At 40.0% G+C, this 26508-nt stretch overlaps 1 protein-coding gene across 1 annotated transcript in view; it reads right to left on the bottom strand.

The window, feature by feature from the left end:
• Positions 1 to 282: 282 nt before the first annotated feature.
• Positions 283 to 26508, bottom strand: part of inpp4b (inositol polyphosphate-4-phosphatase type II B) — a gene marked incomplete at both ends in the record, with an annotated part of 137022 nt that continues 110796 nt past the window's right edge. The window contains 11 exons of the mRNA XM_080521053.1: positions 283 to 457; positions 3460 to 3614; positions 4565 to 4677; positions 5007 to 5104; positions 5467 to 5607; positions 7211 to 7337; positions 8853 to 8976; positions 10427 to 10599; positions 14719 to 14857; positions 15900 to 16223; positions 22387 to 22570. Coding sequence (XP_080377179.1) covers positions 283 to 457; positions 3460 to 3614; positions 4565 to 4677; positions 5007 to 5104; positions 5467 to 5607; positions 7211 to 7337; positions 8853 to 8976; positions 10427 to 10599; positions 14719 to 14857; positions 15900 to 16223; positions 22387 to 22570 — 1753 coding nt within the window. The remainder of the gene's footprint in view (positions 458 to 3459; positions 3615 to 4564; positions 4678 to 5006; positions 5105 to 5466; positions 5608 to 7210; positions 7338 to 8852; positions 8977 to 10426; positions 10600 to 14718; positions 14858 to 15899; positions 16224 to 22386; positions 22571 to 26508) is intronic.

The raw sequence follows: 26508 nt of genomic DNA, 5'->3' as shown, positions 1-26508 counted from the left end.
CTGTGTGAACTTTATGTTTGCGTTGGCAGGTTTGCTTCAGTTAGGTGACTAAAACAAAACAAAAAACCCCCCAAAAAAACAATTCTGCTAAATCAGCGTTTAAGTGTTGGTTACATCAAAGCTTTTCCTCTGTATGAGGAGTTTCATCCCACAGGTTCACATCAATAATAAATGGCTCACTCTGATATCCGTCACGCCGAAAACTCAAACGACCACCACTCGTAAAAGAATAACCCGCAAACACACAAAGAAGGAATAAGTAGAGATGGCACTGTCAGCAGTTTATTGATATTTTGCAAGCAGAAAAACAAGACTTAAAATGAGCCACACCACCAGTAGGTGGGAGCTAACGAGCAGCAGGGCAATGGGATAAAAGTGTCGTGATGCTGGTTTGTTGTCTGTCACGGTGCCAGCCTCAGGGTCCTCCCACTGCCCAATGTCTCCCTGGCTCAGCCGACTGCAGGGGTTGCCCATCGGAGTGAAAGAGAGCGGACAGAGACAGATCAAAAAGCTGCAGTGTTAGTACAGAATAGACGCAGCCCGAGTGGACTGTCACCTGAGGAACCCTTGCGGGCTCATAAGAGAAGGCCCACTCAGGCACAGAGCCATTAGTACAGAATGAATGCCTCAGGACGGAGCCACAGACAAGCAGGCAGTGACGGATGGAGCAGAAGTGTGAAAGACGTGCTTGCAGAAAAGAAAACCTCACAGTGAGACGCATGATGAAATGAGTGGACAGGGGAGGGAAGCATGCTCAAGCTAAAGATCATTGTTTCACATCGAAACCAGTGTTTGACAGAGAGAAAGAAAAGCAGGTTGTGGTAGAAAGCGAGACTTGTTTTGAAGTTGTTTGCAGTGTGGATATTCTCCCCACCGCATTTATACCTATTGTCAAAATCAATTCAGGGAGATCACTGTGAATAGTTTTTTTACTCAAAGAGTGACAGCACTTCCTCCAGATAATAAGCACCTTTGGACGAGAGATTAAACTTGTTTGCCTCACTGTGGGTGATCAGAAGTCTGCAAATGAGAACCTGAGAACCTTTAAGGGTTCTTTATTATCCAAAGGCAATGAAGGAAAGACAGTATGTGGCTGTTAATGACCCCACATTCAGGTCATGAAATTAAAAAAGAAAAAAATACTAGAAGACCGAGGAAAAGCTTATCATGTGGACATTAAGATATATTTCCTCTGCAAAACTGATCAGCTAATTTAAGTACTGACCAGCCAGGAGGGGAGATGACAGAATTCATCATGTCACTCTGCTACAGTTGGTTTGCAAACAGTAATTTCCATGTTAGTTTTTTGGACAAACATGGCTAAACTATGAGGATACAGTGCAGCCTCTCCAATCCCCAACAGAAAAGCTGCCAGATGTTTGAACTCCTTTCTTTTCCAGAAAGCACCATCGCTTCAACGGCACGCTGCAGCTGCTGTACAAGATGAAAACCTACAACTCCCCGGTTGATGGAGCGAACAAGCACCATCCTGTCACGTCCGCACAGCTCTTTCACCACACTGCGCTGGAAAATCCTCAGCGACACACCTTTATAAATGATTTACTGAAGTAAAGACACTGATCAGAGCTGGCACTGTCAACCGGACACGTGCACCCTCCTCACAAAACCCAACCAAGAACCTCTCTCATCACCACAAAGAGGTTTTAATCGAGGTTTATATTGTCCTCACTTGACCATCCACTGGCAAAACAATCATCTCAATTCATCTTATATTTTGCTATTTTCAGTAGTACATTGTTTAGTTTTTTTCATTGGTTAAACGTGTTAAAATAAGTTGACTAGCAAAATTAAAACGTTTCCATCTGACAATTGAAAGCGTCTCCAGATTTCACTGCATTTTCCAAAGCAAACCAGTTGTTGAAAGAAGCTCTTTAACTTTCAAACCTTGTCTTTTTAAATCGCGTACAACAGTTTCAGATGACTTGTCCTGCACTCGAGGGTGTTTACACTCTGCATCCTATAGAAGTGCATGCTGGAACCTTTTTTTTTTTTTTTTTAACCCTAAATATAGGAAATTAAATATCAAGATATCAAGGGCATCCAAAGTGTCAGAGGGGAATCTGCACACACTCCTGATTCAACGCTTCACCTGGCCTGGCCCTTTCAGATCTAAAAGTAGGAATTTCCTTTTTTTTTCTTGACCATGGATTCTTTAGTTTCATATCATAAATATATAATTGAGCAAATAACCTACCATGGCAGTGGAGCATCAAAACAAATTCATGAAAACCAAAATTAGAGCCCCTGTAAAGTATTATGCTTGAAGTAAAAAAATTTTTTTTTTTTTTTTTTGTCTTAACTCCCAGGCGGACCATTTCCCAAACTTTGAAAATCAAATGCAATACTTTAAATCATGAGAATAGTAATATGGATGTAAAGCTCATCGTTGGATTGCAGTATTTGACGATAAAACACAGTAACTCGGTTCTGTAATGAGTTGTGTGGTACAATCATTTCACACTTCTAGATGGTAAAAATTATTTTTCTTCAACTTATATTCTACTTATGTGAAGAGTTTAGAGGCTCACTGCTGCTTATCATGATCTCAGCAGAGAAAAATAAAATTAAGTGTTAAATTCTGTGGGAATCAAATCAATCAGCAGCACTGTCTGAGACAAGAAGCATAGAGGGGTTATTGTGTAATTCAGTAGGAAGGAAGATTAATTTATTCTATTACTTAGTTTAGCTAACAACAATTATTTGTAGTCTATGTTAAGTGATTAGCCAGCAGACAGCCAGTGTGGCTGGAATTCACGGTGTATTTGTTGTTGTTGGTTTTTTTTGGGTCATGTAACATGAGCTTGTCAAGACTACAGGCATTTCTGCTGCAAACGTCATCAGAGTTCTCACAAAAAAAAAAAAAAACTAGAGAAAAAAGTTGAAACCTTATCAGATGAAGACAGATGAAAATGTTTACCCTGATGGCAAACACAAACATTGCAGGCAGTGAGTGATCCCTGCAGCTCTGATACAACATACCAACATGCATGGCCGCCTTCAGATGTGTGAAGTGTGGCGCCGACGGTGGAGGGGGCTCGTGGTGATGGTTACACTGGCACAACTATTGCTGGGAGGAGATGCGTTTGATGTCTGCCGCCGATGATGTGGGTGCAAGTTATTACAGTAAACAGACTTATCAGGCTCAGTTTTGTTCTGAAGCAAAATTGGTTACAAGTAACACAATATCTTGAGAGGTTTTCACAAATTAGGTTGCAACTGACTTTTTAATAATCCCCAAAATCTAAAAAAAAAGAAAAAAAAATCTGCTCAGAAATTAAATCTTAATAATCACCCGATTGAGTATTTTAAATAAATAAAATATTTACTTCTGCTGTTAAAACCTATGAAATGCAGCATGGTCAGGACCGGCTGGATCAATAACTTGCACCCATAATAGTTTCATTATGAATTCAGTATTGATTTTTATTGTTATCTTACCTCCGCATACAGTCCAGAGCACGGACGAAGAAGTCCTTGCTGAGCTGGTGTTCATCACGAAGGAGAGCACACTGCTCTAAAGTGACAGACATGGATGTTCGGTCTTTGGCACTTTTACAGCTGGTGAACCTGATGCCATTTAACCTTCGGCAGATCTGAGAGAAGGGAGGGAAAAACAAGACATGCAGCAATAAACTTCAAAATGTTGACAGCCAGTAAGGCATGTTAGGGCTTTTAAATTAATATGAGTATTGTTGTCATACGTTCAAAGTTTTACTTTATTCCAAACTGAGTCATTGTAATTCATCATTATTACACATATGACAAATTCACTTTAAAAAAAAGTGTTTTAATTGATAATTAAGCAGTCACACTTCACTTATTTCTTCTTTTCCACCATGATTTATACAAGGAGATCATGCTAAGGGAAAGAAATTACCCATACCCAGAGATTTCTCCTACAGCTGCGCTCTCTCAAAAACCTTGTGCACCCCCTGGATGGGGCCCAACCACACTTAAATAAATAAATGCTCTAACATTTGTTTCCTGTAATCGATTTCTGGAATCCCAGAGTGCCTTTTTGTGAATCGTGCAACTCTTCTAACAAAGTAAAAAAAAAATGTTTAAAAAAAAAATCTCCTACAGACAATATGCAGGATTGTTTTTAAAATGTAGACTCTTTTTATTCAAACAGGTGTGACAAAACACAGAAGATTACTCCTCTTGAGCAATTAGGCTGTCCACCACTGCGCCTTATTGCAACATCAGCACAGAGCAGCTGGTGCGGCTGTGGACTTTGTCCCATTGTAACAGTATTGCAGTGACTTCTCATTGAATTACCGGGACACACACAACTTACTAACAGACACTGAATCATCTATTAAAGGTCAGCCACTGTGCAGCGTTATCTTCCGAGGTCAATCCATCACTTTCTGACAGCTCCACTGCACTCAGTTCAGTGCCCTTGTTAAAACTTGTGAAATACTAATATGTCTACAACACAGCAGGGAAAAGTGAGATCCTACGGACAGCGGTGACGCAAATGAGAGTGTGGCACAGCTGAATGAAAATTATGTCCCTTGACGAGAAGAGAAATCCGACTCACCGTTCCGGCAATCCACAGTATCTCCACATTCTTTCTCTTCTTTGTGACAACATTCTGGCCCAGGGTTTCAAGTAATTCCTTTATGTCAGTCTGTGTCTGAAAACACGGTAGACCTGTTTGTAGAAAAACATGGAAGCGCACCACCAGTGAGTATTTCCTTAATTGTGGTTTTGCTTCGGCACAGATAAAGACAGGTGGTCGATAATGATCGGTGTGTTTCACTAAATATTTATCATGCTATCTCATACTTCAGTGTCCTTATCTGATATATCTGCAAAAAACAGACTGACAACTGCTTGTCAGGGCACTTTCAAATAAAACAGCAGTGGGGAGACATTGTACATCTTTTTTTGTTTTTTTAACAGATAACAATCATGAAACATTATGCCCCAAACAAACACACAATGAATTAAACTTAAAAAAAACCAAACAGAGCACTTACATTCTAGTGGCACCTTGTCACTTAACGATTTGTAATAAGCTTCTAATGTCTCGAAGTTCTTCTGGTTTATTCTTTCTTGTAGGGAAATATCTCCAAACCTGTAAGAATCACAGAGAAAAAAAACAAACTTTGTGTGGAATCGGATTTTTTAATAACAATTTGCAGAGTTTTATCTGATGTAATGATAATACAGACCAGTAAATCCAATATTTAGGGAAAACAAGTGTAACTTATATCAACTGCATGCTCTTTACCAACAAAATATTAAGACTGTTATTTTAGCATTAGACAGTTTTACATTTACAAATGCAAAATCTGGAGAAAGAGAATTGTATAAGCCTCCATTATTTAAGGATATTGACACCTTGGTTGACAAGTCCACACTCAAAGCACTTGTGATTCAAGAATATTGGCATGGGAGTTGTTCACAGTGAACAACTGACCAGAGCGCCCTCAGTACCTCTCTGCTATAGTTTGTTGTTCATTGATCCCCACGTTAAACAGCACCGGGAAAACTCGTAGAGGCTTGCCCTCTTTGATCTCCTCTGGCAAGGTCTGGAAAACCACGTGTGGTAATGGCACTTCTACAGTAAAGTGGCCCCTGAATGCAACGAGAGAAGAAAGAATTTGACGTTAAAAGGGAGACAAGCAGTTAAAAAGAAATCCAAAGCACTTCACAGTGCTGTAAGAATATGATCGTTTGGGAAGTTGAACAATTTGACACCTAAGACAAGCCTGAGCAAGCTGTGAACACAGCAACTGGAGCGCGGGTGTGTGTGTGTGTGTGTGGCAGAAAGTGACAGTAAATGTGACTAAGGTGCAAAGGTGAGAGCGTAACATTTGATCAGACTTGGCTTGAGACACACAATTATAGGATCATACAGTATAAAGGTTGATTGACTTTGTCATATCAAATGACTTATGAATGAACTTTTGCTTTGTTTCAAAACTGGAGCTATCCTTTGAGATACAGGCGACTTAACCACTCCTCTGTAGTATGAAGGCAGATGATCACCAAAATAGTGGAGTCAAGTTAAAATGCATTTAAAAGTCAAACCTTGTTATTCATTACCAGCTCTTTAATACAGCTGTTTTGCCAACAATTAGATGGCATTTTTCCATTTTGAGTCCACTTGAGTTTTTTTCTTTTCTTTTCTTTTTCTTTTGGGGGGTGGGGGACCAGCAGTTGCACTCCAGCACCAAGCTCTGCTGTCACCTTAAAGCCTCTCTCTTTCTTCTTCTTCTTATTGTTATAATAATAATAATAAAAATTATTATTATTATTATTATTATTATTATTAGTGAAGCACTTTGGTTGTTTTTAACTGTGCTATACAAATATTGTTGGAATGGATCAACTTGCCTGCTCTAACCTAACAAGGCTATCACCTGGAACACATTGCATTGTGCTCCCTCAGTTTACCCCCCATCTATTCAATTTCATCACACTTTGTTCTCAAAAATTAAAAGCAAAGACATTTGCTGAGAAAAAGATCCTGATGATCCCCAGACGTTGCATTTTTTCCCCAGGCTCTCTCGCCCTCCCACCACCAGCAGTGGCTCCGCCAACTGCTTTAGTCTGACATTAAAACACATCTTCAGATGAATACTTTTAGGATTTACTTTGAAAACTTCAGTTTTGTTGCCACAAGAACAAGTCCCTATATTGTGAGTAAACAAATGCAGGTGTCCACAGCAGAAAACCTGCATGGATGCGTGTATGCCTTCTTGGCGACATTGCTGCGGAAATAAAAAACGTTCTTTTGGGGCGACAGACATGGTGATGAAACTTCAGCACACATTCTTGAATTGGACCGAGCAGAGGGACTGTTCGGGAGCTCTGACCACATCACATGGACACTTATATATATATATATATATATATTTTTTTTTTTTTTTATATTGACATGCTTGTTATTTTCAAGAGGATCTTGAAATTGTCATATTTCAGTGACAATGCTCTTCTGACACAACAGCACAAGGTGAGTACTGAGTTACTTAAGCACTCACAAGTACTTTGAACTACTTAATAGTTCTTCACAACAGAAAGCTCCATGGACATTCAAGTATATTTTCGGTGGTTTCTGAACAATAAGAAAGAAGAACACTGATAACACTGGGCTGAGTTCGAAATGCACATTGTGCAAAATCAACCAACGGCGCATGTGCGAGTGAAGGCGATGCAGGTGTAGTCGGTGTCTTACCGTCGGCCACACACTAAAGGCTGAAGGTCACTGAGGTCGTCGCTCTTGGCCTCAGTGATTTTGAACACGACTCTCTGCAGGTCCGAGATGCCAACCTCCATGTCCTCCAGCATACCGATCTCCTCGCCTTTCACAGGTATACAAAACCAGATCAGCAGGGATAGAAATGTTTCTCGGCACCTTCAGCACACTCAAAACAAACAAACCAAAAAAAAGAATAAATAACAGAAAATCTTCCAGACTTATTTTAATCTGGTAATAGATCATCTCAATCAAACAACAAAAGGTTGACTATTTCTTGACTGCATAATAGCCTCCAAAATTTTCAAAAGCACTAAAAATATCGATGATTGGTGTGCAAAAGAAGAAAACCTGACAGAAGAAGAATGGAAAAATATCTTCATATCCCTGTGGAGAAATACTACATCTCAGACATCGAGGAATTTTGTTAGAAAAAAATCAAAAGATATATAAAAAAAATTAAAAATATTATTTTATCACCCTACACATGAAGGCAAAATATAATAATGGAAATACAAAATGCTGAAGAATTTGAGGCTGTCAATCAGAAAACCACCACTAAATCTTTTCGGAATGTCTCAGCATAGAAAATCACTGGAAGGAAATGCAGACCTTCAGACCTCGGCCGCGTATTTGGAATTTATCTCTCCTGAACTCAAAGGTATGATTGGTGGGAAAAACAAGATTTGACTGAGAGAGGAATGACTCAAACATTTACATTTACAGAATTGAATGAGAAACCTTTTCTGTTAATTTGAGGATGATATTTTTCCTGCAACATTGTGAATTTTTGCTTCCTGTATTGGTTTTGTTCAGGTAATGCAGTGAAGAAACAACCACAGAACACATAATGATTCAATAGTGTGCTATTAATTGTAAAACCGCTACAAAACCTAGTGTTTATTTTTCATCCTTTCTCTATAGAAGGACATAGTTGAAAAAATGTCAAAGTATTGTTAATTTAGTTTTGTTCCTTTTGTTAAATTTGTGTTTGTTTTAAAACTCAACCATAGGAAAAGAAGCAAAATAAAGTAAAAAAAAAATGTTTGGAGCAGAATGTGTTTATTTTGTATTCTTAACTCATGGAGAGAAGCTGCATAATGTTTTTTTAATATTAAAAAATATTTTTCTTGTCAGCTTGTATTTTTGGAATAAAAAATTAAATATGGATATCACCCTTTGTACTGACTGCCAGCTTCAATCCCTTGTTGAATTCCCTAATAAATCATTATTTAGGTTATGATGATAGAGACAACCAGAAGACGTCTGTTCATTTCATTCAAAGGCTTCCCTTTAATTAAGTTTTAAGTCTTGAATTTATCAGGTACAGATCCATCCATTGAAAACTGCTCATCCGTCATCACCTGCGGCTGGATGTATAAAACATGACGTTATAAAATTGTCTTTGATAACATATCTTTTATTAAAAACAAAACTGATGTGAATCATCGACCAGACACATGCTGCGACTTCTCACTTATTATTCATCGAGCTGTGTTCTGCTGACAAAAGAATGAATATATATCCTTTAATATCGGGGAAAAATGTGACGAGAGACATCCAGAGAACGAATTGAAAGTTTCTACTGTAGTTCTGAGTTCTGGTTTCCAGGTTTACTCACTGTAGGTGCTGAGCAGGCTTTCAAACTGGGCAACTAGGCCAACTAGGTGGAGCTGCCTCAGGAAGCCTTTGTCCTGCATTCCAGCGTACAACCTCATGACGAAGCCACAGGCCAAGGCTGCCAGCTGTTCAAATGCACACACACACACACACACACACACACACACACACACACACACACACACACACACACACACACACACACACACACACACACACACACACACACACACACACACACACACACACACACACACCAACAACAATTAAACCTCACCTCATGTACGTTGTTCTTGCTTAATAACAAAGAAGCAACTGTTTGATGAAAAGAATAGAGGAGCTGAATATGCAGGATATGACACAACATGTTTTTGGTAAGGTTGGGGGATGCGAAGCGTTCAAAACTGTGGCTGCGCTTGCATCACAACCACCCAATGATAATTTAGAAGTACCATTGTTATTCCCTTGGTTCTACATGTAGTGTGTGAAAAAATTACATGTGCGTCAATGGTTTATAAGGAAATAACACACAAACATTTGGAAATGCAATATATTTCACCCTTTTGCTTTTGTGACTGTATCAAGTCTATAAAGAGAAACAATTTGACATGCTATATATGTCTTATAAGCAATGTTAAAATGACCAAAAACACACATTTCATACATTCTGGCTTTAAAGTCTGGAAATGCCATAAGATTTACACAGGCTACCTGGAAATAGGTCTGAAAAGTGGGATGGTCATATTTTATGGGTCTAAAAGACAGCTTCCGGCGTTATGCAGAGTTCGACACAATGACCATATCAGAAACAAGAGGAACAGTCTTGTCTCCCATCTGAGCCACTCAAATGTCAGGAGTGCCCAGTGAATGGCGATTTGGTGATTGTATTGGAGAGATAACAAAAGAGCTAAAGGATGTTATTAACAGGCTGTTGAAAGGCTTTAACATGCAAATTCTCAAATGCTTTAGCGAGGATGACATGCACTTGTGTTAATGCTGTAGAAAATTGTATTAATGTCTAAATGAAAAGCAGATTCGGTCTACAAAATGTTTTCCACATATAAGCCGTATAAAAACCGGAGGGTGTCAGTCATCTTATAATAAGGCTCACCGCACATTCACTTCAATACATGACTGCCCAGCTGGTCCGTGGCCAGACGGGCGTTATTCCTTCATTATTTCATTTACGCCAAGCAGAAAAAAAAATTCAATTCATTTAGTAAAAACCCTCAGATCTAGATTCTACAATTTCAGTTTTAGTTTCGGTGGTGGTGCGAGGAACCAAAATGCTCAGACTTTAACAGACTGTTAATGTTCAGGTGTTTTTGAGCCTGACTGTACTTCACATGGGAGGTGTTTTCATCTTTCAAGATTAACAACAACGATGACAGCACTGCAAAGCGTGAGATAACCAGTGAGCACACAATGGTCATAATTCTGAGGCATTATATATTTAAAGTTTCAATTTCATAAAACCTGAGCCTGAAACGAGGGCTAAGACAAAATAAATAAATGAATAAATAAATAAAAATCCTCAGACAAACAAATGAATGACTGAACTGAGCAACCACCTACTGCCTGACTGAAGACGATGTCCTGCCTCTGCTGCAGCAGAAAGCCCTGTGGGATGCTGCATGCTGCCTCCTGCAGGAGCACAAAGGTCATGGCTCGCTTTGCCTTCTCCATCACCTCCATCACACACTCCTTTAACCTGGTCACCAGAGGACACAACTGCTCCCTCCAGTCACCTGTGGTTAAAGGTAGAAAAAAAAAAAAAACCCCACCTCTTACGTACACATTCTTCATGTGTGAGGGGAAAGTCGACAGAACAAAACATAAACATGTAGCTTTGTGTGAACAGAGTTCATAGAGCTTCATTTAAATGCATTTCTGCCTCCAACATGCAAGGAAACGCATGACGACTCATGGAATAGAGGATTCCTGGTAATCTCAAGCATAATCACAAGGTAAAAAAATGACCATTGTGAAATATGTAGGTGAGTGCAGCTGTTTTATAGCCGCCTGTCTCATTTCCTTGTGATTTAATGATGGTAAACACAAAGAATGTGTAACAGGACTACATTTTGGCACAGCAGGTCTCAAATCAGATGGTGCAGATTTCTTAACATATGTATCTTGCTGCCTTGAGACGGCTGCAGGGATTTAATGAAGGACAGGCTTTTGCTGCCATTCAAAGCAGCTGCAGACAACATACAAAACATTCATTTTTGATGATGATACACACACACACACACACACACACACACACACACACACACACACACACACACACACACACACACACACACACACACACACACACACGCACACACACACACACACACACACACACACACACACACACACACACACAGGTTTGAGGCGGACGGATTTGTTTAGATCTCTTGCATTGTTCAATCATTTCTGCACTTTTAATACAAATGATAGGCTTCTCTCCTTGACAAAAGCCCCATGCTGAAAGCCTGATGAATTTCTTACTTGAAGCAGTCATTGCTCTTGGACACAGATTGTAAGCAAAGAGCTTCTGTTGGTCAAAATATCAATAATTTATCTTGCAACCACTCATGTTAATACATATTCCACCTGCTTGTGCCTAACCTTTTTCCAGAACATAACGTGCACTGGACACTTTCCACAAGTTTGCAAGAAAACTACTGTCCTAAAAATGTCTCCAGAACTTATGTGGACGCTCCGAACCCTATTTTTGGATGTTACCTTAAAGTGAGCACAGTGAAACGTTCATCTCTCAGCAGATAAATTTGAACCTTGTAGTGTCAAACTCTGCACATACATCATCCTGGACAGCGAGGGGCCAAAACATCCACGCAAAGTGAAAGTGACCAAAACACATTTCTGAGTGGAAAAGGATGGAAAGAGAAAACAATCAATCTAAAGTAAAAGTTGTCAGTTTTGGGACTTTTCAGTTTGTTCATTTAACTGAGTTATTGATTTTGACTCTTTATTGATTTTTCTTTTCTTAAGCCATTAACGTCGAATTCAACCACATCTATTTCAACTTAATATGTCTTACACCTGACGATGATCGCCAGCTTGTTGTTTACAGTGAACAGTAAAGGTCATGGTCACAAACCATTTAAATTTTGTGGCACCATCATGCTCAGGGGTGTACCGGTCAAAACTTTTGGGATTTGCTGCAGGGCAACACAACCTTGAGTTGAATTAATCGATATAACAGATGGAATGATGGATGTTGCTTTCCTGCACTGCAGAGTTCTACATACTATTATTTGATATATTCTCTCTGATTTATTTTTTTAACTCAGCTCCACACGTGAATGTGTGAACAGTCAGCCACCATCTGAACACATCTGAGCCCCTGACATAACTTTGAGCTTCATCATGTGTGGGAGAATTATACTGCTGGATGAGCATCACGACAGCACAGTTAAGACACAGCCATGCCAAGCAGCAGGAAAAAAAGACCTAAACAATGTAATAACTTTCAAAGCACATTCATTTATGTATATTAAGTACAATACAAATACTAATATTTTGACATTTTTTTGTCTAAATGAATAGTATTTTTGGTATCAATTTGCACATTAATAATACAACTGTCATTTTTCAGAACATCTGCAGATATAGCCCGGACACCCATGACCATCTGCTTTTTTTTATACTGGAACAAAGTGTGCAGTGTGCTTGGTATGATCAAACTGCAGAGTTAAAATATGCTTGGTAACATTATGGGAGACCATTGCAAATGTTTCCTTCCCGCCACACTGACTTCCAAGAAACCCCCAACAGGGGTCACTGTTGGTTAAGTACTGTTAGAAAAGACTTTTTTGTCTGGTCTGTATTTTGTTCTGCTTCAACATATTGAAAAGTTCTTGGGCAGGAAGAGGGGATCTGTGTGGACAAACACACACAGGCACTCTCACAGAGTTGGATACGACCCAGAATGTGCAGCACATCAGACTTGCCCTTGCCTTGTCAGAAAAATCATGTCTTATCTCGTTCCGCAAATACTGCCTCTGCACAAAGAAGGAGGAAACAGAACTCCAGCTGTCATCGCCTCGCGAGCACACCGGCCCACCTGTCCAAACATCCAACCCACTACGCCCTGTCATCAAAAGCCCGGGATTCACTGCTCTCCGCAAGGAGATAAAGCCTCTCTCATTATTCTGCCCATGTTTGTATTTAGACAAGCAGATGACCACTTGCTCTGAGCCTGCTCAGCGTCTTAATAAAGGTGCTCTGGGGGTTGTGCTTATCTTTCAGACTGAGCGCCAGGCGGATGGCCTCACTCTTACCTGCCAGCTCACATCCAGGGAAATACACGTCATAAAGCACACACCACAGGAATTAAAGAGATACGACTGCACCAACACTTCCACAGATGTCTGAGAGTGACAAATACACGCGGGGCACATCTCCTTGTCGCATGGTCAGGCTAATGCCGCTACATCGTGAGCCAACTGGCAGCAGGAACAGCATGGCCACTTGTCTGAATACAAGCTGGAAGCAGGATTTCATTGGATGTAAAAGGAAGAGTGGGCAGCTTGTGGTCAGCAGTGAATGGCTCTGCATATAAAATGCAGCTTTCATTCACTCTGGCAACAACCTAAGTTTCTTGATGGCTAATGCCGGAGCAACAGGGAGCTTGCAAGTTGGAACAAAGTCCCATCATGTCACATTTTACGAGTTGAAGAGCTTGTGAAAACAAAAACAAACTACCCCATGTTTTCTCCTGCAACAGTAAAGATTCTTTAGCGGCTAGACCATGAGAGACGTTTCCAGGATAAAAATGCTGTGTTGTAATGTCAAAATCATGTCAATACAGTAATAATACATACATCCTGTAGTCTGTTATAATAATGTTTTGCTTAAAGCAAAGCCAGCCAAATTAACAACTATAACGTATAAATAATATCTCAATGATTTCAAGAGGCTGAAATAAAACTGGCCAACAATTTAAAAAAAACAAAAAAACATCTCGTCGACCGAAAAGATGTTTATTTTTGGTACATATTGGTTGGAGATGTCCATGTAGGCTTGTATACGAAATGCTGATCTTTTTGAATGCATTACAGACCTGGGTGGTACAGACCGGCTGGAACTGTGCTCATGTGTGGTCAGTGATATTTAAATTCCAAAAAGCCTAGTATAAAATCATAATCACATCCAATTATGCAGAGGAATTGTAGGTTTATTAAAATTCAGTGAGTAGAAACCTTCATTTCCTTCATTATGTCAACTTTCAGGAATAACACCCAGGTGCAAAACACTATCAGCAGGAAGCAGCTGAAAGAGCTTTATTTTGAGTGAAAGTTGTAGAGTAACTGAGTCTAACATTTGGTGATTAAAGACGGCAAAAATCAGGAACAATTGCGGAGACTGAACAACTTGGAAAAATAACCGCGCCATTAACTTACACAAGAAAGCTTTTAACACTTGACACGAGGAGCAGTAGGGAGATCATAGACGAGCAACAACAGACAAACGGCACTGAAAACCACTTGGCTTCACAAACGCACATGTGACAGTAAAAGAAACCGAAACCGAAAAGTCATGTAACAAAAGATGGTGAAGCTACATGTTGGGAGGAGTGCACAGAATGAAACAGGACACGAGACAAACAACAAACACGTCAAGAAAGCTAAGATCAGGGAAGACGGGGAAGATGAAGGCAAAACCAATATAGAGGAGAATACAGAGGAAATGATAGGAAGTCACCAAAGTGAAACAAGAGCTGGGGCATGCCACACAGGTTCACAGGTTTGAATCTTGAGTATGATGGCTCCTATGCCTATTTTTCACTGGCAGGTTTGGAAACTGCATACGTTAATGTATCCAAACTGAAAAAAAAAAAAGAAGTGATTTACCAGGATTGTGTGAGGTGATGACATCAGCGAGCTGCTGCTCGGGGACTGACTCCTGCCTGCCGTGGCCCTTCTCCAGGAGTTTATCCACCATGGCGATGACACAGTTGAGACATTTGGCCACATTAGCCCACAACCTGTCCTGAAAGCGCCAAACACACGATCAGCAGTCAGATCAGGCTCACACATCTCATCTCTCTGTCATCCGCACTGCTTCTGCTTGTGAAGGTCCGACAGAGGCGATCAAAAACACACGTATACATACACACGCACACGCACACGCACACACACACACACACACACACACACACACACACACACACACACACACACACACACACACACACACACACACACACAAACAACTGTTTTCCTCTGTGCAATAGAAAGTAGCTTTATGTTCAAAAGGTCAGGAAGGAATTGCTGTATGGATATTCTGAAAGCATTTTCATGGTTTCTACTTTTTCTTGGCTTGAGCTTCACTGATTTTACTTCTGTGTTTATGGGTGTCTAAGGGGTGGCTTGTATTTTGATCTTTGGAGGTTCAAAAACATGGTTTGAAGACTTTATAATGGGCGAGGAATATTTTGAGAGATAATTGGGTGCTGGTTTGGAGAAATTACGACAAACCCCTGCTGTCAGAGTGGCAGACGATGTCCCACACAAACAGTCGTCAGCACTCCCATGAAAAGAAGCAGAACGGTTTGGATTCACTGATAAAAAAAACACATAATCTCAGTAGTATTTGCTACTTAATTTAGCAAATCAGTGGAATGGTTTGCCAATAATATGGTGCTTCCGTGATATAACAGCATATTCCCCATAATTGTGGTCTTATGTGATAGACCGCAGTGAAAAATACATTTGTGAAAGCCAGAATCGCTGCCTCCTGCTTGTATTCTGCAACAAACCGCTGAGGTACAAGATGACATTACTGCCTGTTCAGGCTCATGGCTGACAAGATGGAAACTGTCAATGGATTCGACAAATGTGAGCTCACATTGGCCTTTGACCTTTGGTTGTATAAATCATATCACAATGTCTCACAGACATCACATTGATAAGAATGGATGGATGGATGGATGGATGGATGTGTGTTCATACAAATAACCCACAAACATGACACTTTCTGCCTCTGGCAAATACAAACAAAAGATTTCCTCGCAAATCGCAAAAGTCCTTACCCACTCCTCCTCGTCGTACTCTTTATGATGCGGTATTGAGGTCTGATGTTTCAGTGGCATAATCCCACCTTCTCCTGCAGTGATGGTTTGTAATCCTTCCACGTTATTACACACCGCTGTGCTCTCAGTGTCTGGCGTGGCTGGACTGTGGCCTGGAAGTCCCTGGACGGGGCTCTGGTTCTGCTCGACGCCCTGGAGTTGCTGTTGGCCCTGCGCCGGCGCTTGCTTCTGGTTCTTGGAAACGTAGCCAGGTCGTGCTGCGTGCAGCGCTAGCAGGGCACTCTTGACCAATTCATCCTTAAGTGTGTGAACAAATTGCTCTGTCTGCAACAAAATGAGAGCGAGAGAGAGATTGGAGAGACGATGGATGCAGAGTTACCGTGGAACAGCACAACAAATAAAAATGTAAGCTCTGAAAAAGTAAAAGTGACACAGAAGGTGAGTGAGAAAGAGAGAACGGCTGTCAGGGAAAGCGGGCACAAGAAAATATCTGTGGGAGTGAAGGGAGAAGCAGGTAACTATTTACAGAGGGAAGAAAACGCAACAGGGAAAATGAGCACTGTCACCATGAAGATGGTGACAGTGCTTTCCATTACTGCAGCACAGTCGGAAAGCCCAAAAGAAAGGAAGAAAAAAACAACAACAACAACAGCAACAACAAACAATTCAATTACTCCTCCTCCATCCTCCTTCTCCGAGGAGCACAAATCCTTTGATCTCAAATTCACCGGCTACTGTAAGTTGATGAGGATCCCGGTACCAAGGAGCGGCAGGCTCGCCACAGCCACGACGTACAAAATGATAAGGGCTCTCAGGAGTAATTGAGTTAGCACTGCAATAAGCAATTCTATTACCACAGAAAATGTATTCTAACAAAACACAGAAACCAAGCCAAACCCCCCTCCCCGAAATAAAAGGAAACCTGCAAGGTCATTACATACATATAGCTGCAACACAAACGCCCCTCTCCGTCCCCTCCAGTATGGACTAAATAGTGAGGTTGTTGAGACAGCTAGAAATCTAGAGAGTGCTTCATCAGCAAAGACGCACGACTGTGAAAAAAGATCCTCGGGCTAATCCTGTCCCAGAACCAGAGAAATCTTTGTGTGAATGTCATAATGAAGGACTGATTCTGGACTTTTTGGGGCTTATGACCTCTTTAAAAAAACGAAAAAAAAAAAAAAAAACTGACTTGTAACATCCCTGTTATGGGTGATTCTTATGAATGATCTGTCAGCATTTTAACAAAGGAGTCATTTTCATTCTTCTGTGTAATTTCCATGATGATCAATTATTCATCCAACCATCACGTTCAACTTGGCCAAATGATTGGCTTATTTATAGCTTATATTCCTCGAAGGGTCAAATCATGTGGTTTGATTTTGATCTAATCTTCACTTCCCACACAGATGAACATTTGCAATTCTGACAACATCATTTCTGACCTCTTAACTTTCTGCCAGTGTTTTCGGAGGCGAGCAGGGACAATGTGTTGTTCATCCGAGATACAACTGAGGGACAAAAACTTTGATTCACTTCATGCATTGAATAATTTTCCAAAGTTCAGCAGAAAGATTCAGAGTCTCTGAGGATTCAGTTTTCAAGGTTCACAGGATGAGCAACAAAAACACTGTCGATATAAATTTAGCACATTTTTGAGAAACAACCAACACATTAACAATGAGTTATCACTGACTGTTCAGCACATTTGAATATTAATGAGGTTTGTTTGACATCTGAAAGTTAACACAAAATTGTCTGAGTTTAGCTTAAAGAATCAATCTCAAAAGTTTCAGACGCTAAACCTTCGTTTACCTGATTCTCTAGCCCACCCCGCCAGGGAAAAGACACTAGAATTCCCTCAACTGGACTCTGTATCCCCCTATCAGCTGGATTTAGCAGCACAGACCAGAGAAAACAAAATCATATATGTTAACATCCAAGAAAGGAATGCTGCAAAGTCTTACAACTTACATAAATAAGTTTAAATATTACTATGCTGCACAGGTCATACACATTAAGGAAGTCTTGAACAAAGGTCCTCTGCATTTAAAAAGTCCAATTTAGGCTACTTTTTGTTTTTGGAAAAAGACACATTACATTGTGGGACACCAGAACTGAGCATGGTGTTAAACACGAAAAAGAAAAGAGAATATAAAACTTTCAGTGGCTCATTTCTCCCATATAAAGACATTTTTCATACATGAGGCATAGAATATGTTTGATTTTAATCAACATTTAATGAAATACTGTACAAATAGGAGGTATATATGGTAGTATTTTTCCTGGATTCATAATGCCACAAAAAAAAGTATTTATATTTTACAATATTGATTTGGATGCATGTTCTACCCTTGTGTGTGTGTCCTCCTTGAACTCCAGCTTCCTCCCACAGTCCAAAAACATGTATGTGAGGTCAACTGGTGACCCTAAATTGCCCCGAGGTTACAATGTGAGTGTGTGTGGTTGTTTGTGTGTGTGTGTGCCCTGTGATAGACTGGCAGCACATCCAGGGTGTTTCCTGCCCTCGCCCACGATAGGCTCAAGTGCACTTTGACCCTGAACAGGACAAGCGGTGAAGAAGATGGATAGATTGTCTATTAGATGCCATTTGAACACAGTTTTAAACATTTGTTTTTTTTAGAAAAGTGGTTTTGTCTGTCACATATTGCTTTTTAATAAAACTTTCTGATGGAGAAAGCCACCTTCCCTGGTTTCCCTTTAGCTTCAGTTACAAGCTTTGCAGTTTGCTCTTTTTGTTAAATGAACCCTTCACTTGGGATGATATCATTATGGCTTACAAATTGAATCCACAGACCTGAAGTGTCCGTCTGTTCTTTCTGGGATGAAATTAGAATCTCTTTCAGCCACTAATAAAAAAAGAAAAAAACAAAAAAAACAAAAAAAACAAAACAAAACATGTTGACTGATCCATATGGGTTTAGTTATTCTGTTCTTCATTTAGAAAATATAAAGGCTGTTATCCATACTGAATGGGCTGCTTGATAAATGTTTGCGCAGAGAAGGAAAACAGAACAGCACTTAAAATACCATTGTGTTTAATTCATATCCATTTGAATTGCCTTGCATGGATCCAAATGAGTTCCATTACTCAATAACGACAGAACTGAAATCTGTGGATAAGAGGACTTGCATAATTGTCTAAGAAAATGCATTTCTGCTATAATACTGTGCCATGCGCAATCTCACACCGAGAAGTAAACACAATTTCAAAAACCGAAACGTTTGAATGACTAAAGGACGGAGTCACACAGGAACTTGAGATTCAAAATGCAAATTTATATTTAAATTGAACTCTTCTTATCTGACCTCGGTGTTAATTTGCAATCTGTGAGACCATGTATTATTCACTTCCTGAGATGAGTGAACAGTCACATATGGTATTTAAAACAATCTGGGTCATATTTGCACTTCTTAAACATGGGGTCAGAAAACTCATTTGACTGAGCTGGAGCTCAAACAGTAACTTTTTATGATAGTGGAATTATTTTCTTTTGTCATTGCACTGCATACATTATTTTTTGGGGGGTGGATAAAAGGGAAGCAATTATATTATAAATCAAGCATAACAATCAGCCAATGGAATCACTGAATCACATTCCTAGAAAAAAAAAAAAGATCCAAAACTGAGTACATACCCACTGAGATTAGATCTACAGCACAGTGCAGACAACATTTTAATGGTGCGCTGTACCGCAGGATCCGTATAGATACTGGGTTCAAAGCAAAATATCAGAGGTACACTCCTTTGGGTAAAAGAGACAAGCATTGCAGATCCATTTTCTTACTGAGGCTAAACCAAAGCAACATTGCTCCCCCACGTGCAAAAACGACTCCTGAGTATAACTATTCAACACCTACCCATTTTAAAAGATCTGAGAGACAGAACAATCCCTCAGGTTCTTGTCTTCCTTCAGCATATCTGCTGATCTGATCTTGACTGAGCTGAAAGTCTGAAAACGCTTCTGTGCACTCTGAGAGAAAAAAAAAACGGGTTTGATTCAAAAGAGAAGAAAACTATGGAAATCTATTCACCTCGAATGGTTCTTACCCTGAAGGATGAGCAGAGTTTGGGCTGTGTTAAAAATAGAACTTTTTTTATTCTCTGCAGCTTCATGGGAAAGGTGGAGGATGGCTGAATGGGAGGTTGGTCAAATGTCAACAACACTTACTTATGAAGGCCTTTACACGCCGCGGCATTAATGACAACTGCAAACAGTGTCTTTTATCATCTTCACAATCAAACACAGCAACTTCCAGGTAAGCAACCTTGCTGTGCACACATAACTGGTCCAAAGACACAGCTAGAGGGCAGAGATGCACATAAATTGTCTTTTCACTATGATTATCATCAGGGAAATTATCATGTTCACCATCAACAATCAGCGAAATGCTCATTTTTAAAGAGCAACATCACTTCTGTCATGTCCCAAGTTAATCACACTCTGGCCTGCACTAATGTTCAGTTAGACTTGAAGACTGATTTGAAACTGAATTGAATTCATCACTGAATACAACCCTTCAAAGCAGCACTGGTCCTTCTCACCAATCAGTTTTCAAAGGATCCTGCTTGAAAGTTGTATTAAAACCTCTCCGAGAACTGTGACAGATCTTCATGTCTGCCGATTCTGGGTCAGATCCTTCCATCTCTTCGTAACAGCATTTAAAAAAAATCAGGGTTAGGTCTCTATTCAAGGAAGTAGTCAAGTGTATTCACGCTGTCCAAAACGATGCATTCAAGGTAAATTGGGAACTGTAATATTGCCTGTATCTGTGAATGTGAGTGTGTGTCCTGACATGGAATGGTGCCCTGTCCTATTTTACTTGGCTCCAGAATACCTTCTCGCTGGTATTATATGATGCACATGTAGCGATGTATCGTCTCTGCCTAAAGTTTTAGATGAGCACTGTATACATACACACATTATATATTATCCAAGTGGTTCTGCTTCCTCCCATGATGAAATATAGTTACATTGACTGGTGGAAGCCTGCACACATTAAATGGACACAGCAACCTTTCCAAGGAGTGCCTTGCTCTTCACCTGAGCTAAGCTACAACATCGATAAAAGTTAAATGGAAAGTTGGATGCTTAACAACAAAAGTGAATCAAGAAATAAATACTTCTGATTTGACATATATGAAGTGTTTAAAATGCATACATGGAGAAAAGCAGACTTTCAAACATAGGAATTACAGGGAAAAGTGCTAATTACCAGCTCACATCACTCCTACACTAATAGCTAATTTCAAAGGGGAAACAAATATGTAAATTGTACTTATGTCATAAAAAAGCTGTAAAAATTAAATTAAGACAAATTGTCTCCATGACAACGAAAGCATGAAGATCAAATTCAGAAGCAGAAACAGTCATAGCACAATTATTCCCACCTCTTAGGTTCTGTTGTTAAGTGACTGGGAGGAGGCAGTAAAAACAGTGGGCAGAGTTTATTAGTTTAGTTAATTTCCCCCGAAGCTAACTTGTAGCTAACTTGTAGCTTCATATCTATTGAGAGGAGTCACATGAGTCCAATTTCTCGCTAAACTTGCAGAGACCAACGTTTTATATCACCAAATGTCACCTTCTTTCTGAAGGTGACTTCGCATCGCTATATGTCAACACGTGTATTCATGACTTGGGGGTCTTCAGTGTGTGGAGTATGATGTTACTTCATTGGCATTCACGTTCACACACTTTCACACCATCCCTGAGTCAGTCTCACACACAAACACAGCTTGAGATTTTAATCAGAGAGCAGCCCTGCATGTGCTGACCAGGCCAGGGGTTTAGTTGGCCAGTGTGTTCATGTCTAATCAAGGATGAGAGGAAGTGGTGACAGAGCGAATGTACCAATTAAGCAGGCTGATTGGGCTCTATTCCACTGTGGCAAAAACAATCGCTCCCACAACAGATTGCAATCTGACAGCACCAGATGTAATTCATTAATTATACTGATAAAAACGCCTCATCTCTATAAACCTCCATGCTGCTATTCACTTTTGTTAGTTTGGCGTTTTTATCATGAGTTATGAATTTTTCCTGAGGTAATCTCTTTAGTGTGTGTGTGTGTGTGTGTGTGTGTGTGTGTGTGTGTGTGTGTGTGTGTGTGTGTGTGAGCGCGCAAACTTCGGTATTTTAGGTTGTGTTAAGATTTTATAAATTTTGCAGCATTTGTTTGCAATAAGCAAACCACCTGACGGAAAGCGCTCATATTCTTAGCATCAACAGTAAAACTGGAGTGGCAGACGAGGGTAAGAAAGTCTGAATAAATAATTACATTTGGGTTTGGAATAACTCATCCCCACAGTTAAAGATCGATCTTAGGAGCTCTCCTGTCTGAGATATTAGCTGACAGGTGTGATGACATACCCATCTTTAGTGTATTGCAGCAGCTTCAGGCCAAAAGTAATAAAGGGATAGCGGGACGGAAGTGAAGGGAGGTGAAAGGTGCAGTGCGGACTCACCTTGTCAGAGAGGTTCTTGAGTGCATCCCTCAGGCCTGGGGAAGAGTGCTCATGGGCAGCCTGGAGGAGCTGGTCCGCTAAGCTTGTGATGAGAGGCTGGAGGAGGCTCATGGTGCTGAGTACCTCCTGAGCTTTGGCTGTGTGCTCTGGGGAGTAGTAGATACACTGGTAGGCAGTGCTGAAGCTGGAGTGGAAGACAAAAACAACACATCAATCCAGATTTGACAGAAAGAGTTGCAGAATTGACTTGAAAATAACTAAACTAACTTGAAAATAAATGCATTCCACTTACATAGCACTTGAGCAGCTTTAAACTGTTAATCACATTCACCCGTTCACACGCACACACAGCGCTGGAGGCAGCTGCCATGTAAGGTGCTCAATCCATCCATCGGGAGCAATTTGGGATTCAGTGCTTTGCTCAAGGACACTTTGGCACTTCTGTCGACGGAATCAGTTATGCAACCTTCTAATTGGGACCGAGCCACAGCTGCACCAAATTGTAGTTGCAATAAACAAATGTTTTGTTTGGAACAAGGAGAGCAAACACTTTCTATTAAACCCCCTGCAAGTTGCATGGATTGAAATATTTTCCACTAAGCAAATATACATTTGAATAAATGAAACAGTCAGTTGGGAAGTTTATAAAATCTAATAGTCTTATGAATGTAGGCCACCGTGGAGCTGCATACAGTTCTCTGACCTCTCTTTCTTTTCTTCCGTATCCTTCACAAAACTACACACTTAACCTGCCATTTGGGCTTCCAAAAGACGACTGTGTTACTGTTGTTATGTTGATTTTATAAAATTAGTTGACAAAATATCAAAACGTTCTTTGGCAATGTATGTATCTTGATAAGCTGTGAATTTTAATTATGAGGATTAAAACAATGGCTTTATTTTACTTGGCAGGAGGTGGGAAAAAAATAATTCAATCACACAGGTTGCGGGCCTCTGTCAAAGGCTATGGCCATAAAGTCAATGTTGATCTGTTAGATGCTTGTGATGCGTTGCTGATGGTTCAATGTTAATTTATACTGAATTCAACTCTGAAATTCTTCAATTTCTCATTTCTGGGTTGCTACTTAACGGCAGACAAGAACATCTTTCGTCAGTTCTTAGATTTGTGCCAAATCACTCTAATCAGACTAGGATTATTATTTTATTTTTATGAGTTCATTTCTAGTAACTTTCAGTGAGTTTCTGCTGACTTCCTGCCATCAATGTGGAAAGAGGAAGCCATTTGTGACCTTCCCAGCTGGTTGAGAGTCAGTGCCACAAACCCCTATGTAGGGAAAACCCCAGAGCCTGATCCAAAGGCATAATTGACACAAGAAAGAGATAGGGTGTGAGAGAAGGATGGAGAAGAGGGCCTATAATAAATGGTATAATAAAATATTCTCTGCAGTGACATGCTCCTGATGTTTCAGGGTGGAAAACAACATAAGAAGTGTGGAACAGTGCTACCTGATGTATCAATAAGTGCACAAACCTGAAGGTCTTAAGAAATTAGACGCGGTGGAAACTCACCACTAACTATGTCTTTGACTGGCGAACTTTAAGATCTTGGCCTTGTCATTAAAGCTAATGAGCCCCCTGGAGAACTACCACCCACAAGCTCAAAGTTAATCAAAAGAATCACTAAGTGAAAGGGAGACTCAGGGAAAACAGTGTGAAGTGCTCAACCACACAGAACACTACTATTTCCACTTGCCTGTTAGCCATGCTTCCATACCTTCAAATGGTATGAAAAGTCCAAAATTGAATAATCTCTTGCAACAAAGTAAAGTCTGTAAAACCTTTTCATCCCCTGTGAGCTTACATTCATCTTACTACATTATGCAGAGCTAAAAAAAAAAAAAAAAAAATCCCTCAAGACTGCAACAATTGAGATACTTGAGAAATGAGGCAGAGGAATAATGTTTTTGTAGGAGTGCTTCAGTGACCGAGATCCAATTACAGCTCTGTTGACTCAAAAGTCCAAATAAAATATAATTGGAGAGCCTATGGAGGCAATAATGAATGTTCGGACCTGCCACTTGATGCTGGAAGACAGAATTGATCTCTTCTAAGTCTGGTGAAGACAGAGCTCTTTAATTACTTGATCAGCATCGCTGGCATTCCAAACAGGTTTCCGGAAATATGCATACATGTGAGAATACAAACTTGGTGAAAAACCAGCACGAGCATCTACATGTCCTATTAAGCATTCAGTACTGTTTATACTTTAAAAAAAAAAAAAAAAAAATCTTCCTTTACAAAACCTTCAGTTTCAGTTGACGGACTCTCCATTAAATGTTCCAACAAACTGTGTTTTCAAAAGCAGGCCAATTCCAGGATGCATCATAATGCATTGGTTTCAAGTGAAATGTTTGGTCTTTTGCTGACGGCAAGTTATCACACCACATTAAACGTTTGATCTGTTGTTTTTTGTGTGCCTTGAGGTCTGATCCGTATCATCTGTAATAACCACAAAACCTGGGAGAAATTACTCGAAAAAAACGTTTAGCTGCTCCTTTAAACAGCATCAGTGGGGATGCTGGCACTTTGTTGTTGTTGTTGTTGTTGTTGTTGTTGTTGTTTATTCCCACCAGGTATCGCTTTGGTCCGCAACAACTGTATGCAGTATTTGAATGTTGATATGTTAATTTACATTCCTGACATGTTTCTGAGTCATTTGTCCAGCAACTATGTCAACTTTTAAGTTGCCAATCATGAATATTTATGTGTATATCTAGAGACTTCAGGGACTCATTAGTTTACATTTACATACACACTGCACACAGGCTGAAAACGAGATTATTTAAAATTCTGTTCTCAGGTCCATGTTTTGTATCACTGTCAGTGCAGAAAAACTCAGGTTTAACTATCATAACATTACATTGAGGAAAAGATCACAGTACGCACATGTTCATTCTACTAGTTATATGGAGTAACTGATGCACATGACTTAGACCTGCAGGAAAAACTTCCGTCTCCCACTGAGAGTAATTATACACAACACAGTTGATGTTTTCTTATATCACAACCGGCTCCATTGCTACGTTGCAGCAAAAAGATGATAAATAGATAACTCTTAGAAAATGACTTGTTACCTTGTCAGACAGTGATCCAGTGAGTCTGATGAAATTTAAATTAGCCTGGAAATCTCTGGTGCACCCAGGAGGCATCTGCACCCTGACAATGTCACTCCAGGCGCCAAGTTTCAGAACCAGATTTATCCAGCAGTGAATGTGTACTGTATTCACGCTTCAGTGTCACACACATCCATCCAACCAGCCATCTTCTAAACCCTTTTTGTGAACATGGTTCCAGGCAGCCTGAGCCAAATATATATTTAATTAACAGGTTGTCACACAGACACTTCCAACACTTATCTACTGGGTGACGGTCTTGTGTTTGTCACCTCAGTCACCTCCCTGAAGAGATTCTCTCCTAAATACCTCTTCTGAATTTCTCTGCTGCGCCTTGTGCAGACCTGACAAATCACCGACTTGGACAAAAACACTATTCTAGGGTGGCCAAACAACCTCCTGCCTTGCCATGTCAACTTTTTATATCCTGTGTGGGGATTTGGACAGCATGATCCGGGACAGTGTTACATGTGATGTAAGCTGTAAACATGATGCTATAAATGAGAAGTGATCTTGTGGGCAGCTCTACGATGCTTACAAACAGATTTTGAAACAGTGTCCTTTCAATGAGCATCTTGTAGGAGCTGCATCATTGTTTACCTCATACCTTACTGAGTGAACACAGAGGTTTTGTAAACAGGATTTTCTGAAACTGAAAAGTTATTCAAAAAGATTTAAAGTTTCTTGAATTCATCGAATATATTTATCTGACCTTATCTGAATTCACTTCTTTCGTTATATTGAGAGAGATTTTGTTACATGACAGAAATTTCTGATCATACCGAGGTGCCAAATTGTGAATCTATTGAAATCATCAGCCCTTCCTGGATTGTGGCCTTGTGGTGGAGGAAGGGCTTGTGTGGTCGAGTGATCTTCAGAAGTACGTCCTCCAGAGCACATGCTCCTGGCCACTCAAGGCAAACAGGTCTGGACTGAAGGCCCAGACAAACACATCCAAAAAATCTAAGGAAAATAGCAAATTGTGTAC

The sequence above is a fragment of the Blennius ocellaris genome (genome assembly GCF_963422515.1).
Source record: "Blennius ocellaris genome assembly, chromosome: 3".
Taxonomy (NCBI): Eukaryota; Metazoa; Chordata; class Actinopteri; order Blenniiformes; family Blenniidae; genus Blennius; species Blennius ocellaris.
The sequence above is the reverse complement of the archived record's forward strand: the minus strand, read 5'-3'. Positions and strand labels throughout refer to the sequence as shown.